The sequence below is a fragment of the Fundulus heteroclitus genome, chromosome 18 (assembly GCF_011125445.2).
Source record: "Fundulus heteroclitus isolate FHET01 chromosome 18, MU-UCD_Fhet_4.1, whole genome shotgun sequence".
Lineage (NCBI taxonomy): Eukaryota > Metazoa > Chordata > Actinopteri > Cyprinodontiformes > Fundulidae > Fundulus > Fundulus heteroclitus.
The window spans coordinates 37602691-37621758 of NC_046378.1; the positions used below are offsets into that span (position 1 = coordinate 37602691).

The following is a 19068-nucleotide window of genomic DNA, read 5'->3' on the forward strand; positions in this document are numbered from 1 at the left end:
CTGCTCCCCTTTCAGTAGCTTGCAGAGCAACAAACTAATAGCCTCACACCTTCAGGTGTATTGTGATGCCATCAATCCAACATGAAGTGCACAGCAAACCCTTTTACAGTAATTATACTGTTGACAGGCAGCAGTTAGCCGGCCGGAGTGTTTTCAAATGGAAGCCGAATGAATCCGCTCCACAATCAACAACTTCCTATCTGCCAAACAACACAGACCCAATCGAAACGAGGAGTGAGGAGTTCATACTTTGCAGGTTCCTTCATGCATATTAAAGCTCGACCCTGACAGAGTAGCTGGCCATTACCGGGCACCGTGCTGCCAATTTTCCAGACGGCAGCTTAATGCCGCATCAGTGGATTAATATTTTCGGAACGAGGGGGGGGAAGTCGAGTGTGCGAGCCGCCTGCGATGCTGCCGCTGCTGACTCCAGCAGACTGTTATTGATCAGGTTTTATGTTGTACAGAGCTGGCCGATTACTCTCAGACAGGCTCGACAACAAAAGGTCCGTAAACAGAGAGGGAGAGAGGGCGAGAGACGAAGCAGCTGAGCAGAAAGGCTACCAGAGGAAGGAGCTGATCTCCGTGCTGCTGAGTATTAAAAACAGACCGAGAAGACTTTACGTTGCACCATTTTTAAGTAGCTTTTTTCCTGTTTTTGACCTTTAAAATACAAAAAAAGTTATGGATCTGTAACATAACTTTGGTGCTTTTTGCACTGCAGGTTTAGCACTGCAAAAAACAAATGTTATTTTAGGAAAGTAATAATTTTTGGGCTCTGGGGCTCAGTCCTCTGACCAAATTACTTTGTACACACTTATTTCCTTTTTTCATTTTAATGTAACATTTTTTGCTGCTTGTCACTTTCAGCCAGTGCTGCTCTTAAGGAGTCTGCTGTGGTTCTGACCCCTAAGCTGGCAGAAAGTGCAACAAAGCAAACAGCAAAGGTTGGTTTGTTTTAATTAGTATGCAGCAGAGTGTTTCAGGTCCGGCCCTTTTTCTCAAAGTGCTTTTGTTTTTCACCGAGACGATATGCTTGAGTTTCCCCACGAAAACGAAATTGGTTGCAAATTGGTGAAACAGTGACTAAAGCTGGCTCTGTCAGCTTCTAAGAACAAAAACAGATCACCTTATTCTCCCCAGGAAAGCAGCGTGGATCTGTGATTATCAGTCATGGATGGAATCAAGTGAAAAAGGCGCAACATGAATGAAATTGTCTGGAAGCAGATTGATAAAGTTCATGTTTGCACGCTGTGAAAAGCTGAAAATGATCTGTGAAAAGCCTCACCATGGAGCTCCTCCACAGAAATGCTGGCCAGCACGTCGCTGTCGCTGTCGGACAGCGAGCGGCTCAGGTAGTTCCCCTTGTAGAGCAGGCCTGCCGTCACATGGTGGAACGGCATCTTCTCTCTGACAGGCAACACAAACACACATTAAGATGGCTGTGTAGGCTAAAAAAACAACACAAACATCCAAAGCTTTACAAAAAAAAAAAGAGTTTTTTCATGGCAGGACTTTTTCCACATTCACAAACATCAGTGTATGTTGGCAGGGCCGGATTATCCATAAGGGCCAGTGGGCCAGTGCCCAGGGGCACCAACCATGGGGGGGCACCACATGACACATGCTTTAAAAATATATTTTTCATAAATTGTTATATTATTTACTTGAAATTGTTGAAAGACCATGAATTATTTGTTTTGTGAACACTGATGTCACAATAATAATAAATGATAAATAAATCAAGGTTTTTTTTTATTTCAACATTTTAAAATGAGATATTTGAATATTGCTCACTGCTCATATGCCTACATGTAGTTGTGTAAGTTAGTAAATAGTAAATTACACCACATTGTCTTAATATGGGCCTGATGTTGGGGAGATTATCGCTCAAAAGTCTGCAATGCTTTGAAAATCTTTACAAGCAAATATCTCAAACGTGTAACCGTCCACAGTTGTTCTTCCAGAATTGTACTTCATTTAGTCTCTTCATCCCTGGCCCTCTTTAAAAAATAAAGCATGCCCTGTGTTTAGGATCCTGTGCAGTTTTGGGTTTATTCCACTCGTTGCATTTTGCATTTGGACCAAAAGAACAAACAAAAACAAATCAGAGTGGGTCTCATCGGACCAGAGAAACTTCTTCCTTCCTACTTAGGTCCATTGTGTCTCCACATGGCTTGTGGTGAACTGGAAGCAGGGGTTCTTTTAGCAATGGCTTTCTTCTCGCCATCAACCCAAAAAGCCCAGATTTGTAGAGCGCATTACTGATCTTCGTCCTGTCAACAGATGCGCTCTGCAGCTCCGTCGGTTCTGGTGGACCACCATGCCTGAGTCGGTTTGCTGATGATCATTTGATACAGGAGTTTTGGACAAAGGAGACAAATACCGTAAAAGTTGGAGGATAGTAGCTCTAACGGACTGGACTTATTCGCCCCGACTAAACCCACAACTGTCTGGTCACTGACATGCTACATTGATACCAGATTTTCAGTGAAGTGAAGTCAAATAAGCAGATTATACATTAAAGTGAGGTGCTATGACACCCATGAAGCTATAACAAAGTAGCATCCAAAGGGTGCAACTAGATCCATAGATGAAGCACTAAACGAGAAGCCTCTAGTGAAGGAGACTCATACATTGAGGCGAAAGCTTTGTGTGTGAGTTTGTGAGCACAGGAGAGACCACACATGTGCTGCGTGTGCAAATGAGTCCCAACTAACAATTAATTATTCAATAAAGTGAAGCTCAAGGACACAGGGGGGAGGCAGGACCACACAGGGGAAGAGAGATCTTGCTTTTTGGCAGGTCGGATTTTACTAGTTGGACACGCTGAATAGACAATTCTCAAATTCTGCAGACAAACAAAAGGTACAGTGAAGAATTTCTAGCCTAGCGTAATTAGAGTAATGTAGAAACCTTTCAGTGTGAGAAGACCTAACAGAGACAACTTGGAGGTTCTCCCCAGGTACTACGGCTTGTGCCCAGTCATGCACTGCAAAAATAGAACTAAAAATAAGAAAAACCTTCTTGAAATGAGAGTATTTTTCCTTGATTTGAGCATGTAAATAAGATTATTTGCCAATAGAATAAGATTTTTGCACTTAAAATAGGGACAATTCATCTCCATCATCTTATTTCAAGTGGTGTATATCTATTTATCTTATTTTAGGGGTAAAAACACTCATTCCATTAGCAGATAATCTTATTTACCTGCTCAAATCAAGGGCAAATACATTCATTTCAAGATAATTCTACTGATTTTTAGTTCTCTTTTTGCAGTGTGGTGAAGCAATGCTAGCTCAGTGTCCCTTCAGTGGGAGTGGCGTCCATGTTGGCTCTGTCATGGATGGACACAGGTGTCTTTTGCCCAGTGGCTGCTGGAGATTAGCGCCAGCCTTGCATGACCCTGAAATATATTGGAGAGATGCAGAAACTGGAGGAATCGGTGGGATTGATGTGTAGATTTGTCAGACAGTGCCAAAAAACTGAAAATGGGTCCCCATTGGCTGTTCTAGCAGGATAATGATCCAAACCAAAAGGCCAAATCAACACAGAAAAGGTTCACTTGGGTAAAAAAATGCCCCTTCTTCTTTAGCCTCTGTGTATGCAGATCTGAGTCTAATAAAACTGCTGCTGTGTGAGCTGAAGAAATAAGTAAAGATGGGAAAGTAGCAGTTAAATCTCCTTTTCTCTGAGCATGCTCCAGCATCTTGAAATGTTACAGAAGACTAAGAGCTGTCCTATCAGCCGGGTTACGAAGTTTATACGCTCAGGGTGCCGATAAGTGTTGCACCAGAGATTGGTGAAAATATCTTCCTTCACATAAGATGCAGAATAAAAATATTCAAATCTGTTTTGTTACACTTCAACCTATGATTTACTTTTATCCTATTTTATGTGATGGATCTGCACAGAACAGTCAAAGTTGGAGAAGTGAAAAGAGAAAAACAAATATAAAAAAAGAATTTAGGAAAATAAAAAGCTGAAATTTTGCAGGTGCATATGTATCCATCCCCTTTGCTATGAGGCCTCTAAAAAGTTCTGGTGCAACCAATTACCTTCAAAAGTCCCATAATTAGGAAAATTAAGTCCACCTCTCTGCAATCTGACCACAACAAGCTGTACGCCCCATGGAGCTGGGCTTTATGGAAGAGAGGCCAGAAATAAGTTAATAGAGGGTCAAAAATAAGAAGGCACCTTTTCAATTTGCCAAAAGTAAATGTACGTAGGAAGGAGCTCTGGTGAGATGAGACTAAAACGGAATTTTCTGCCACCAAGGAAAACTCTGTCTGGCCCAAATCCAACACGCTCATCACCCCCAGAACATCACAGTGGTGGCAGCATCATGCTGTGCCGCATCATGCTGAACCGGTGTCAGTCTGCCTGTGATCAGAGACTGGGACGGAGGTTCACCTTCCAGCAGGACAACGACCCGAAGCGGACTGCTGAAGCAACACTGGAGTGGTTTAAAGGGAGACGTTTAACTGTGTTGGAATGGCCTAGTCAAAGTCCAGACCTCAGTTCAGTTGAGGATCTGTGGTTAGACTTGAAGATCGTTGTGAAAAGCAGTTTAGCCGCGAGGAATGCGCAGAAATCCAGATGTGGCCAGATGTGGCGAGCTCATAGAGACTGATGCAGAGACGGAGACGACTGGAACTACTGCAAGGCTCTTAAAGGTCCTGACCTTTCTGAACCAGGGGTTCCAATAACTGTGATGGGTAAAAGTTTACGCATTATACGTGATTTAATCAAACTATTTACATTTAAAAGTTACGTGTTTAAAGGAGTCCACCAGAGGCAAAGGAACAATGCATTTATTTTACACAAGAGATGATGAGAAATAAAAAGCGACTTTGGTAGCAATATGTCTCCAATCTTTTCTCCACTGCTTTCCTGGAACATTTTAACATGTACCACCTACACAGTGTTCATATTTCATGGGTTGGACATATCAGCCCACCGTTACCGCTCCATTTTTCTTCCTCGTCGTTTTAATAAGCACTCAAATCAAGATGTCTGCACGTCCACCTGTTTTGGACAGATTTATTTTGTGCATAATTTGAAGCTTTTTCATTTCCTAAAGCATCCGTAATTCAGTCGTTTCTCAGCTTTTGTTATGGATTTATGATTAATAACGCGTTTTGTCTTCCCGCTTTATGACGAAGCGATCCATCCCGTCCTGCACGTGACTCTGGCTCTGGCAGAAACGTGGATCTGAAATGTTTACCAAGCTGTGCTGGTCTTCGTAGATGGAGTCAACAGGAAACAAACAAACATTTTCATTTAGAAATTAGAAGGCAGATTTTTTATGCAACGCCGACGCTGCGTTTCCCACAGACAGAATGACGACCTGCGTGTCGCTGATTTCTTCTCCGCGTGTGCTTCATGAAGAGATGAAAATCATGGCTTTCTTTCATTCAACGCTTTCTGTGACACCAGCGGCTCTGAATTCATCAGTAATCAGTTTATTGGTTCAAAGCTCCCACTTCACAGCATTAAAGGCAGAACAGACGTGTTTCAGTAGCAGGCAGCGGCATTACATGGCTAATTACGGCTTAAAGAAGCTCTTCATTTAAGCAATACTTGAATCCAGAGAGGCACTTTATTTCTACCTACTTGCATTTATTAGGTGGGCTCACAAACCAAAATGCGTTAGAGTTTAGACAGCCACTTGGTTAGATGTTTGACTAAAATGACCAACCAACATCTCAAATGTATGACCGGTTCTAGCCAAACAGAATCCAGTCTTAGCCCTGAATGGACCGTATGCTGTCAGGGTTTCCTCAAATGTCTCAGAAAAGGGGAGTGAATATTACATTTATGGAAAATCTCAGATTCTATTAAAATCAAGACCAGATTTTTTCCACATTTTTGGAATAAATGATGGGGTAAAACAACTTTGTAATTAGTCCAAGTGAAAAATGTCAGAGATAACGCAAGCGTTTCTCTTCTCAGCAACAGAAGCGCCAACTGTTCTGCGACTGAAAGTGAACCTAAAGGGGGGGGGGAGAAATCGTCTGATTATCACGATGTGGGTTTTGTAATGCGGAGCTGAAAGATTTACCAGCTGTTCTAACCACTAATGCATTCATCACATCATATTTATTCACACGTGCCAGTTTGCTTACAGGTTGATGCTGACTCAGCAGAAACAACATTACTTCATCTCCAGCTTTTACTCCATCTTTGAAAAAAAAAAAAAAAAACACCCTCCTGCTTAGCCTCAAACAACATCAGCTCTTCATATACTGACTAATTTAAAATTGTTTCAGGAAACTCTAGAAACACAAATTAATTTATTGAAACAGACACACACAAAAACATCTTATGCAGTTAGTGGGGGGGGGGGGAAGAAACTATAAGTGACAAGATATTATTGTAAGACAAATATGAAGGCAATTGCCTAAATGCAGAGATTGAGCTTTTGAAAACCCACAGTAGTGCTAATAAATGACATGAGCAACGTCACCAACTGGTTCCTTTTAGCATCTCTGTACATTTTAATGGACGGACATACACACCGGTGCACCTCTTGCAAAATTGCAAAACTATTCTCTCTAAAAAAAAAAAAAATTTGTCTTCATCTTCCGTCACAAGGCAGTTTGCACTTCCCATATTGTAAAAGAATATAGTTCTCTGATGCTAACAAAATCCTACTGGCTGACTGTTGTTTTTCACACCTGCTGTGTTTGGAGCTCCGGTTCATTTTGCCGTCCCAGTGTAAATGTTAGCAAAGGTTGTTCTGCAGACCAGAACAACCTATGCTAAGATCCTTGGATCCAGACCAGTGTGTAATCAGTGGGAATGTGATCCAAGCATAATCTGACAGAACTACTCCGTTAGCGATGGTTTCCCCTTTTCCAAAAGTACCGAATCTATTCAGGTCGGGTCAGTTCAACGCAGTTTGATTCATTTTCCAATACAACTGAATAGCATCTCAGTCTGGACAGAATCTTTGATGGGAAGGCGGCCCCACAGATAAACACCTCATGCTAGCTTGTTATAATAGTACTCATACACCATAAGTCCAGTTTTAGCGGTTGAAGGTATTAGTTATTAATATGCTGTGACGAGTGATGCCTCCCTCTAACCAGTCAATACCTTTTCAGCGCGTCTCGGAACGGTTGGAACCACAGATACTAAAAATAGGAACGGCTCCACGTAATCATCGTATGTGGAAAAAACAGAAAAGTGACCCAACTCGTAGCGAACCGCTCTGAGTTGGTACTGGAGGAAAAGTTCAGCTCCAGATCATTCTCTAATTAAGGAAAGTAAATAGTTTATATGGCCACTTCAGGTTAAGTGTGATGCAAAAATTCACAAATTCTGATGGGTTTTTTTTTTTATCCACAATCACTTAACAACTAAAACGGGAGTATTTGCTTTAACAGGGTGAACGCTAGCCACCACTAAACTCCTGATCCGTCCCTTAAAGGCGGCAGGTCTCTTTGAAAAGCTTTGCAGCGTACAACTTTCAGGATGTCTTAAAATTCTCAGTTAACGGCGAGCTCCAGAGCTACATCTGACGCTAAGTGAGACCAAATCTTTCCTGTTTCAGGTCCGTTTGCACAACCGAGATTATTTCCAACAGCTAACTGCCAGAAAGAAAATCTAAAGACCATTTTTCCCAACTTTCTTCATATTCAGTAATTTACAAACATGTCTTTTATATTTGGTACTATTACCTTATAATCTGTAGGAACTTTTTAAAAAGGGAAAAACTCAAAGCGAGGATTTGACCAAAGACTTATTTCTCTCCCTAAGTGAAGTCCACAGACTGGAAGATTTATCCCTCAGTCCTGTGGTCATGATTTGGACTCACAGCTCGATGCGACACGTTTTCATATTGTCCTTTGCGAGCGTCATAAAGCCAACAAAGCGTGTTAAAATCTATACTGATAACCGACAGTGAGTTATCAGATCAGGCACGTTTTGTTTAGTAAAGAAAGCTCTTCGACAAGGAACTGCCTCTGAACTGCATTCAGCCAGAAGAGAATTAAAACCTGAGATTTTTTTTACGCAAAACAAAATTAAAAACTAGAATTGCAGAGAAAAATGCCAACAAAGCAGATTTAGCCCCGTATGAAGACTGCTGCAGGCCTCCAGAAGCCACAGAGCTGCAAAAGAGTCATTTCAGGTGGTTTTATTCAGATCTGATCTTGCTTATGCTTTTAATTCCTCTTATTCAATTAAAATGAATTAAAACATACTTTATTAATCCCAAAGGGAAATTAAATGCTGGCATAACTCGTGTTGTAGGGGCTTCTTCAATTAGTTGGTGTAGATGCAGCTGGCTTTAGGCAGGAAGGATCTCCTGTAGAGGTCCGTCATCCAGCGAATGTGGAGAAGCCTCTGACTGAAGATGTTGTTGTTGTACGACTGTCTGATGAAGAGGATGCTCAGGGTTGTCTATGATACGATTCTTTTTATGAAGAATCCTCCTTTGCACGGTCATCTCCAGAGGTTCCAGACTTTAGAGCGAGCTAAAGGAGGCTGACACTGTCCCAGCCTCCTTTATTAGCCTGAGGAGCTCCTTTTAAGCTCAACAGTTTGACAACTCACTGTCTGTTTATTGTCATATCTGTGATTTTAGGGAGGAAATCCAGGAACTATTAAACAGAAACACACTCAGCACTTTAACACAGACCTCCAGGAAGCTGAAGAAGCGTTTGAGTCCTGTAAAAAAAATCACTACAGGCACATGATATATTAAAAAATTATTTTTGTTCTTTGACAATGTATTTTGGGAAAAACTGGTTAGTTTTAAACTAAGAGCAACATATATGCTCATGCCTGTTATTATGTGTTATTTTGCTATTCCTTATTTTGCTTATATTTGCTGTATTCTGAGTTTGCACTACACACTGCTGAGATGCTGGGAACGGTTTTTGTTTTGAAAACATGTTTTGGAAACGGGATGGGATTAAAAAGGAGGGAACTGCCCTCAGTCGATGAAGTCTACCGTGGGTCCGAGTGGACGCCTGGCCGCGTGGATTGTGCTCTTACCGGACTGACCGGCTTCCCAGTTCTGTGCCAGGGTAAGGGATGGAACATCACGCTTGTCTGAAAGCAATGTTGCTTTAAGTGCTTGCTACTTTGCGTGTGCAAATTGCTTGCTGTTTGTGTTGCTATATTCTGTGGGGAATAATAAATAAGGGCACTATTATCCTAACAGAAACAGTGTTTGTTTGTTTATTTGTGTGTCGCCGATCTCTTCCGAATCTAAATAAAAATTTCATAAAACAGCACAACATCTGGAAAGATGCCGTAGTTGTTCCTGTCCTTAAATCCAGACTGAAACTGTTGATTTCAGACCAGAAGCTCTGACCTCAGTTTTAATTAAATTAAAAAAATCTGATGATCTGGGCGTTCTCCGCCCTCTGCTGAGGACGTTAAAACGGTGTGTGACCCGGGCCCATGGGTCCAAATGGGTCCCACCCGCCCTCAGCCTTGGACAGTTCAGTGTGCCGGTCATGCAGCAGATGGTGCAGAACCTCCATGTTCTGCACCAGCTTCTGTCCCCAGCCACAGGTCCAATGGACTTTGTGCAATAACTATTTGTGTTGCAAATATACCGTGAGGTAACATTTTTTGCAAATTTCTTTTGTTCTGTTATTTTTATGTTTTTGGTTTGTATTCATTTGAGTAGCTCCTGGCTGTCGCTTTAGGTTTATTTTAATTTTGACTCGTGCTAATATGACAATATTTTGTTCATTGTTCCGTTCACTGTTACGCTGTCTTGTGTGTGAATGAATGACAGTAAAAGCCGTCTACCTCCACACATCACGCAGTTTGCATACAAGCCTCAAAGAGGGGTAAAAATGCAACTCCCACACGGTTGAATTCGATTTCTAAACATTTGGGCTTTAAAGGAAAAATTTTGAAGCAGCCGTAACGGTTAGCATCTCAAAAAAGCCGACCTGAGGGAACCAAGAATATCCTCAGCACCTTCATTGCGTTTGGTTTTGTTTGGTTTGGGGGAGTTTGTTCCTCTGCCTCGTCTCAAGTCAAATGGGAGACGAAATAATCTAATGACAAGCAAGAGTGTAGACAGAAGCAGACATTTGATATGGCACATTACCAAGCAGTGTTATTTTATAGCCATAATTTACCATAACATCTCTTCATAAAACCTTTATTAATTCAGAAGATGAAATGTGAGCTAATGGGGTGAAAACATAAAACAGTCTGTAAAGAACAGAGCCTGCTTCCGTGTCATTATGCTGATTAAATGGATCAAAGTCTCAGTTGAAGGGAAAAGATTTGCCCTTCGGAATAATAGCACTTGAACCGGGGACTTATCGCTGCAAAGCGATCGGACATTTTCCCTGCAAAGCGCCCGTTCTCTGCACGCTGTGATGTATCAGTTTAATATAAGGAGGACGTGACAAAATGAAAGAAGAAGTCGGAGGGATTTCTTAACATCTCAGAGATGAAATCATTAAGTTACCTCAATGTTTCACAGAGCAGACCACTTAAAAAAATAAAATCACGCAGTTGTTGCAAAAAAAACAACAGTTTCTGTGAATAATTGTTTATTTCTATGATCAGTCTTAAGGCTGCAGAAAGATGTGATCCATTGTGATAAATAGAGTCAACAGGCAGATGGAACCTGCTCCAGTTTTATGGGGCTGTAACTCATTTCTTTACTTAATCTGATGAAGACATTAGGTCCTGCCATTATTCAGAGGAACTGCTCTGACTCAGGAGTCAGTGGGAAGCTCAAGGCAAAGGTCTGACTCGACATGCCGCCATCGCTCATGGCTGTGACTGCACCGCTTTCATTCAACGGCAGGAACTTTATGTTGCCTTTATGACTTCCTATGGTCCAGATTTAAGCTCCACTGTGTCTTTGTGCTGTTTATTTATTTAGCGTTTGTTAGCGTCAGCAGAACGCTGCATGCACCATTCTTCCAGGGGTCAGTTTACATAAAAAGACGGATCACCTTTACAAAAAAGTCATGTTAAAGACGAAATATTAAAATTACACATTATTATTTCACCACTTTTAAAGAAAACACAGACATCATTTTAAAACAGAGAAATATTTTGCATTAAAAATAAATCTTTACCTTCATTTACATAGTCAAATCACATGCCTTGCTGAATAATCATGGCTATTTTTCCTAAATTGTAATTTTTTCGGTAAAACATAGATAGTGTTTTTACTATAAATGTGTGATTTAGAAAGTTTGTTAGTACATACAATACAACCCTCTATCCTTCACTCATAACCAGGAAAGCTGATTATGCATTTTAGCAACATTTGTCCACATTTTACAGCTGCTTTGTTTTATACCAGTTGTAATATTTTATATTGCTTAATGAGGTATTAGACCAAACAACAGAGCAATAATCCAAATGAGAATATACAAGCATTTAAATTACATATGGGATTGTTTGTTTTGTAGGGCTGGACAATTAATCACATTTGCAATATAATCACAATTTTTAAAAAAAATACACAATTTCCAAATGACAGAGGTCTGCAATTATTGGCTATGTCACAATTAATGGATCAGACGCATCCTTTAGGTGTCGTAATATCTTTAAAGTGGGTTTGATCCACATGCAAGGGAAGAGAGTTGCAGCAGTGAGATAATCTAATTTTATTATTTGTTTCAGAATTTATATAATATTTTTTTATCAGAAACTTTCATGAATCTCACCACAGCATTAAGTAGTGGTCAGACTGTTTAATACTTAGACTTGTTTGCTGGTTGCACTTTATGTTCAACAAGGATTGATGTTCAACTCAATTAAAAGCTATTCTCTTGAATTATTATATTTTGATTAATATAAAACAGTTAAATGTCTTGTTTTTAATTAGTCCTTGTTTACAAGCATCTTTATCTACAAGTCATTTTTGTTGCTTGTGCTTAATGCAGAGAATAGTCTAAATTGAATCGCAATTATGGTTGAAATTAGGGCTGGGCAACGATTAAAATATTTAATCGTGATTAATCGCATAATTTGCCTGATTAATCGCAATTAATCGCATTGTATTTACAAGTAGTGTAAAGAGCACTTTTATTTTAATGTTCTGCTGCCATATGAACAAAAGTGTTGAAACATTTGTAGCACTTATCAGTAACACATATTTAGTGTAAAGCTCAACTTAAACATGTAAAACAAAAAATAGCAATAATAATAAATTAAAGCTTATTGCCACTGACAGGGAATTCTCTTTATGGGGAAAAAATCTACCAAAAACAGGCAATTTCTGAGGTAACAGCAGGGAGCAGCATTACCATTTTATGTTCAATACCAAAGTTTAACTTGGCAGTGGTTCCAACTAACTTGTTTCTGTCATATTCCATGCTGGAAGAACTTTAAACTGAAATGCTTGCTAACTCGATATGCTTGCGTTGCTTGCGTTTATTTGACGTTGACACGCGGTTTTTTGTTGTTGCTTACTCGCATGCATATAGTGAATGGCAGGGAAAAACAGGCAAAAACACATGGATACTTTGAAACGAGAAGCGACTTCACCGACGGCGTCTAAGCAGACCCCCCCGCTCCGCTCCGCTCCGCACAAAACTTGTTCCGGCCGCCAACTCACCGCCTCGCCTAAGCAAATTCCTGCGGGAAACACAGCCTTCCCCATGTCGGCTTTGTTTTTTTCCGGCTAGCACCTTTCTTACTCTGAATCCGAGGTTTGGCTGACAGCGAGGTTATTGGCGCATTATCGCCACCTACTGTTCTGATTCAAACCCCTACACCGCAGCAACAGACCTTCACAAAATAAAAGCATGTGAGCAACATGCGTTAATGCGCGTTAAAGAAAATATCGCCGTTAATAGTCTAATGAATTAACGCGAAATTAACGCGTTAACTTGCCCAGCCCTAGTTGAAATATATCGCAATTTAGATTTTTGGCAAAATCGTCGCGGGGGCGGGGCGCCCCTGGGGCCTCTGGCCCTCAGGGCCCATGGCCGGGACCACTTCAGCGGGGCTGGCTGCCGGCGGAGCCCACGGGCTCGTCTCCGCGGCTCTTGAGGGCGTCGACATTGCGGTGGCTGGGGGATTTCCTCGGGGTCGTCTCTGCTCCTTCCTTGGGGGGGGGGTTGCAGATATCCTGTGTCGGCCCCTCCTGGGCGACCTGCTTTAGGGACCCCTTTGGGAGTCCGGGGTTACGGGTCCCCTGACGCCTGCCTCTGTGCTCGGGGAAGGTGGGTCTTTGGTTCTCCACAATCACTATCAAGCTATTTCTGGATAATCTTCACCTAAACTAGTGCACTTTCACATCTCCCACTGGTGCTGGGTCCCAGGTATTAAGTGTTCACTTATATACAGTAATCTTATAATTTATTTATTTATTTATTTATGTTGTGTCACTTTCTTTTTTCAAATATCACATTACACATGTCAGCTTACATATTAATATATATGATTAAGCAATGGCATCTAGGTGTAATAAGAGTGTATCTGTTGCTTAATGTCTGTTGGTTGTGCTGTTCTTTTTGTGTCTCTTTCCAGGTGATGGAGCAGACAGAGGACATTTTATCACTCTCTTCCTTTTATCTCCTCTAGACAGGACACTGGGAAAAAAAAAAAAAAAAAAAAAAAAAAAAAGATTTTTGGCAAAATCGTACAGCCCTTTAAGTTTAATTAGATATTCTGAACATCTTTTGATAACTTTCTAATTCATTTGAATGGGGGAGTGAGTCTGGGAATATGTAAGACTTTTTATACTGTAGAAAAAGTAGGAACATTAAAATTTGCTTTTATGTTTTACTGCTTGAACTTTTAGTATTTGTTGGCCTTATACACCTGATCGAGGTACAACAGCTGAAAATTTGCTTTGTAGCCAATACTGACACATTTACAGAAATGTTCATTAATGTGTACTGTCCCTGTTAAATAAATAAATAAATGAATATAACAGATCATTTAATACCCATTTTTGAGACTATTCTCTGGATATGTTTATGCCTAGAAACTTTACCGTCAATAAGAATTCCTAAGAGCTTCACCTCCTCCTCTTATTTAACAGATACATTCTTTATACGGAGATGCAGTTGAAGTTTGGCTCTCAGATAATTATTTGTGCCAGTGACAATGCTCATTGTTTTTTGAAATATTTAAAATTAGTTTGTTACTGTCCACAAAGTCAACTATACATTCATGTTCTACTTCAAGGTCAGTTTTGATTCCACTAATAGACTTTGCTGATAGAAATACCGTAGTGTCATCAGCAAACATTGAGATCCCTGCTTTAGTTAGCACTGATAGTATGTCATTTTTTTAAATTGTATATAGAATTGGACCAAGACGACTGCCTTGTGATACTCCATGTTTTACAGTTTTAGTGACTGAATAGCACCTGATTCTACAAAGCCATAGGTAGCCATAAGTTTCTTCAACAAAAACGTAGGATCAATTTTATCAAAGGTTGCTGAGTAATCACCTAACACAACCCCAATTATATAATTATTTTCTATTTCCCATAACCAGTCATCTGTCGTTTGAGTTAGAGCAGTTGTAGTAGAATATTTTTCTCTGTAAGGATGTTGATAACTTGTAAATAGGTCACTGACTTTAACCTAAGTGTTTATCCGTATGTGTAATGTATAATTTGTTCCATTATTTTACTCCAAACTGGCTGTAAACTGTTGGGTTGACAATTTGTAGTTTTTCCATTTTTTGATAGAGGTATTACTTTTGATATGTTCCAAGCAGACAGGAACTTGTTTTTATTAAAACACTCATTAATTATATGAGTTACATCCGGTGCAATAACTGAGGCTATAAATTTTAATAGTCGCCCCTCTAATTTATCCACCCCAGGAGGTCATCAATAGTAATTCAACTTTCTATATACTTACATTTTTGAAAATAAAATTGTGGGTTTTTTTTATTACTCATAATTTAATGTATTAATGAATATGATGTATTTTCTTCATTCAAGATGCTTCTGAAGGAATCAGTTGGTTATATCATTTGATTTAGTTAAAAATCCACAGTTTGTCTCCAGTTAGGAGGAAGTAAATGTGTTGCCTTTCAAGAGAGAATTTAAGGTTGTCCATATTTGTTTGTTTTTTTCTTCACTTTTTTTGTATTTTCACCTGATGGTAATTTTTTCTTCTTTGTCTTGTTTTGTTTAGGTACCGCATTTCTTAGTTTACGGTTTGTACTCCAATTTGACTTAAGTCCAGATTTAAAAGCTGTCAGCGTTTGTTGTTTTAAATCATCATCTAGCCATGGAGTGTTTAAATTATGCAATATGAACTTCTTTACAGGTGCATGCTTGTTTAAAAAGTTGGTTAATAACCTCAATAGTATCTGAAATGCATCTTCAAGATCTTTCTCTGGAAGCACTTCTGTCCAGTCAGCGTTTTTAATCTCCACTGAGTATTTATCAAAATTAAAATTGTCACAGAAATGTGACATGCTTGTAAAAAATATGTTCGATACAAGTTGCTATTTTGGTTCCATCACTTTTTTTACTTACTCTAGTTGGTTCGGTTAAGATTTGTTTTAGACCACAATCAGCAGACACTGTTACTCGTTTAGATTTCATGGGACAGTTTGAAGAGCACCAATCAATGCTCAAGTCTCCCAATAGATAGACTTCATTGTTTGAGTTGGCAACACGATCCAGCACTTGACAAACTTGTTCTAAGTAATCAGTTTTTTTCATTTAGGGGTCAGCAGCCAATAATTAAAGGCTTGACGTACCTTAGATGAAGCTGTATCCACATGGCTTCAACCATGTCCAGCATGAGATCTTGTCTTACTTTTACTGGCATATGACTTTGAACACATGGCGACTCCTCCCCCAAAATGCATCTTTACAAAATATATTGTATCCGATATAATATCTGTAAAGTTAGAACCCGTTTGACCGCATTACATCGGCTAAAATATCTCAAAAGGCAACACCTGATTCCCCGATCTGAGCAAATGCAACAACAGATGAAAACCCCAAACGGCTTGCCATATTTGATGAAACAACCATGAATCCTGCTTTTCATCTGAAAAGCCTTAATAAGAATGCCTGGGCAAAAACGACATGAGCATTTCCATGAATCTGGCCAGCAAAGAGATGCAGGAACTGTTCTAAACCTTTCTGATAGAAAGCTGCGATGACATGATAAAACAAACAGCAGCAGATAACATGGCTCCTTAAATCATCACTGACTGTGGAAACTTCAAAGTGGACCTCTAGCAATGTGTGGATTCTACGCCTCTTTTAGTGTACTTTTTTTTTTTTTACCATTCCTTGGGTACATTTATTTACCACATTTTTTTTCCTTCCACCCAATTTTCCAGTAACATACTTAGACACAGAACTATGTGAACTGCAAAGACTTTGTAGCTTATGTAAAGCCTATTTCCACATTTAGGAAACAAAAGATCAATTTGCTCCCCTCATCAGGTACAGGACTGGACAGAAAATGTACAGAACCAACAGCCAAACTAAAAAAAAAAAAAATAATACATTGATTAAACCACTTTAGCAGAGCATAAGAAAGTCAGATTCCTGTAAAGAGATACAAGACATTCTTTAAAATCTTTGCATCTACTATGTAACATTCCCATCTGTATGTTGTTTGTGTAGGGAATGCTCACAGTTTATGATGCATAATCAATTTTTACATAAACAATGACTTGGCTGCATGATCAATGCAAACAACAGAGTGTTACAAATATTACTGAAAACTCCAAAACCTTGTCATTGTAACAACATTGAATCCTCTTTGACTTTATGAGAATCTCATGAGGAGCAAAGACTGAAATCTTCTACAATAGATTAAAGAAAAAGGTCAAGGCTCAAAATCATAACTTGAGTTTTCATATAAACTGGTCCTTAACTTTTTAAGTGAGTTAATCAAAAAGACTGTTAATCACCAGACTGTAAAACTGTGCTTTATTCAAATATTCCTGTAAAAGTGATAAAATCCAATGGGTTCTTTGATTCAGACTGGTAGTTTTTAATGGATCTTTCCTTACAAATGAACTGAGACGACAATATATCTCTGCTTCTGCTCCGGCCTTGAGGAAAGAACAGCTAAAGCTTCTCAATAACTTCCTGTTCCAGCTTAAAATCAAGGGAAGAACGACACCTAGCCCTGAAACTAATCCACAGTTTATCGATTGGACTAACGCTTCGCTCACTTGGCAAACCATCAAGCTCGCTATAAAGCTGCCTTCTCACCACAGACAATATTTCTATGCATGTATTTGTTATGGAAAAGCATAAGGAATGCTGGCTGTTCAATATGAACAGCTATGAAACCTCAGTGACTCAAAATTTGGTCATTTAAGTTCCAGTCTTCCTGAGGAGTGACTAACAGACCAGGAAACGGAGCCAAACCATCGGCTCTCGTGTTTGGAGGCTGGACCGTTGAGGGGAGAGCAACCTGATGAGAAGAGCACAGCTTTAGTCGCAGCTTTCTGCGTGACAGGGAGGCCAGATGGCGATTTCTTACATCAGACCCTGCAGCACAGCAGCCAGCACCAATGGGCCGACACTGATGGCGATGCAACCAGGACACCGTGTGCCAGCCGCCAGCCTTTGGGCCACAAAAGAAATCAACTTTGGATTGGACAAAAAAAAAAAAAAAACATTTTCAGGATGCACTGATGAGCTGGAAGAAAGGAAATTATGCATCCAGTACTTTTTATGCTGCACTTTTACAAGTTTAAGCTCCTTGTTGTTTCCAATAACGACAAGACAGAGTCCACAAGAAGCAAGTTTAGAGCCCTTAACGGCGCCTGATGACTCTTGTCAATCATGTTGCTATAATGTAAGCACAGTTTGCTTTAAGGATGCATGAAATTGCAACAAAACCTAAATTTAAAACCTCGGCCTCATACAAGCTTTTAATATCCCTACTGTGCAAACCACATGAGATATTTTGTGACAAAGTTTTGCCTTCATATTTAAATTAAAGGGTCATCTCTCACAGCAGGCTATTACCGGATGTTTTGCCAAACTGCTTAAAAATCCAAAAACACAAACCGAGTGCCGAGAGAATTCATACAAATATCAGTCCAGACTGGGATCAGAAGCCAAAGCAGGAGACCGGAGTGTCCCAAAGAGGTGCCGCCTGCCCTGCACACACAGCCAGCTGTCACCTGCAGTGACCGACTCTTTGTTTTCTCAGTCTTACCCACACTGGTGGCTGGGACTGCACTCCGAGGGACACTGCAGCGCACCCAGCTCCCTGGCCGGGCTCTCCGCCGCGTCCGGCGTGCCGTCCCTCAGGTACGGGTTGCCCGGCAGGTCCCCGTTCACCTCCGAGTGTGGCGTGCCCGCCTGGGGATCGGGCTCTGTGACCTCCTCCTCCATCTGGGGATATTAGATGCAGGGGTGCCTCCAGCAGCTCGCTGAGCCAGGCTGCCTCCACGGTGCGGGCTCGTCCCACAGCAGCAGCATCAGTTCCCGGGAAGATGCTGTTAATATGTGAGCAGTGAGAGCAGCAGCAGGTACGGCGGCTAATCTCACACTCCACTCCTCTGCTCTCTGTCTCTCTCCCTCCCGTCGCCGCCACCCCCCACCCCCCCTCCTCCCCACCCCTGCTCTCCCACTCACTCTCCAGAGCAAACATTCCTCCACATGGGGTAGCTGAGGAGAGGGCTCATTAATGAACCCCGGTGACAGCTCTGCCTACGGCTCAGCTCCAAATATATGGAAGAGGAGTTCTTGAGAGAATGAAAAGAAATTCAGACCAAAAAAATAATAATTAATATGAAAACAAATGGAAAAGAGTGGAAAAAACACAGAAAAGACGAATCAGATGAAAGAGAGAAGCATATCTGCTCGTTGCATGGATGCATTGTGCTCTTACACTGCGCTCTGCAGGACACTACAGGGATGCTGTGAGTGCACATAACGCAGAGCGCCACCGTGTGGGGCTATAGCGCGCCCTGGATGGGTGTGTGTGTGTGTGGGGGGGGGGGGGGGGTGACGGGGCCCAGCATGGGGTCCACAGCTCTGCTTAGGCCCTGTGACAGCGCCACATCAGCCCACAACCCACTCAGTCACACATGGAGCTGATGGGATCACATCCACGCTGCTTTTCCATCACAACAGATGCTGATTATAATGTTCTGCTCAGG

The 19068-nt window shown here is 40.8% G+C and overlaps 1 protein-coding gene across 2 annotated transcripts in view; it reads right to left on the reverse strand.

The window, feature by feature from the left end:
* caln1 (calneuron 1) overlaps nt 1-19068 on the reverse strand; it is a 105932-nt gene that overhangs the window by 85524 nt on the left and 1340 nt on the right. Inside the window, exons 1-2 of one of the 2 annotated variants that reach the window (XM_021321440.2) lie at nt 18120-18489; nt 1289-1410 (exon numbers count right to left, since the gene is read on the reverse strand). In XM_021321440.2, coding sequence (XP_021177115.2) covers nt 1289-1410; nt 18120-18298 — 301 coding nt within the window. In that variant the 5' untranslated portion in view covers nt 18299-18489. Of the gene's footprint in view, nt 1-1288; nt 1411-18119; nt 18490-19068 lie in introns of those variants that run through there. The other variant, XM_012872433.3, reaches the window with a different exon arrangement.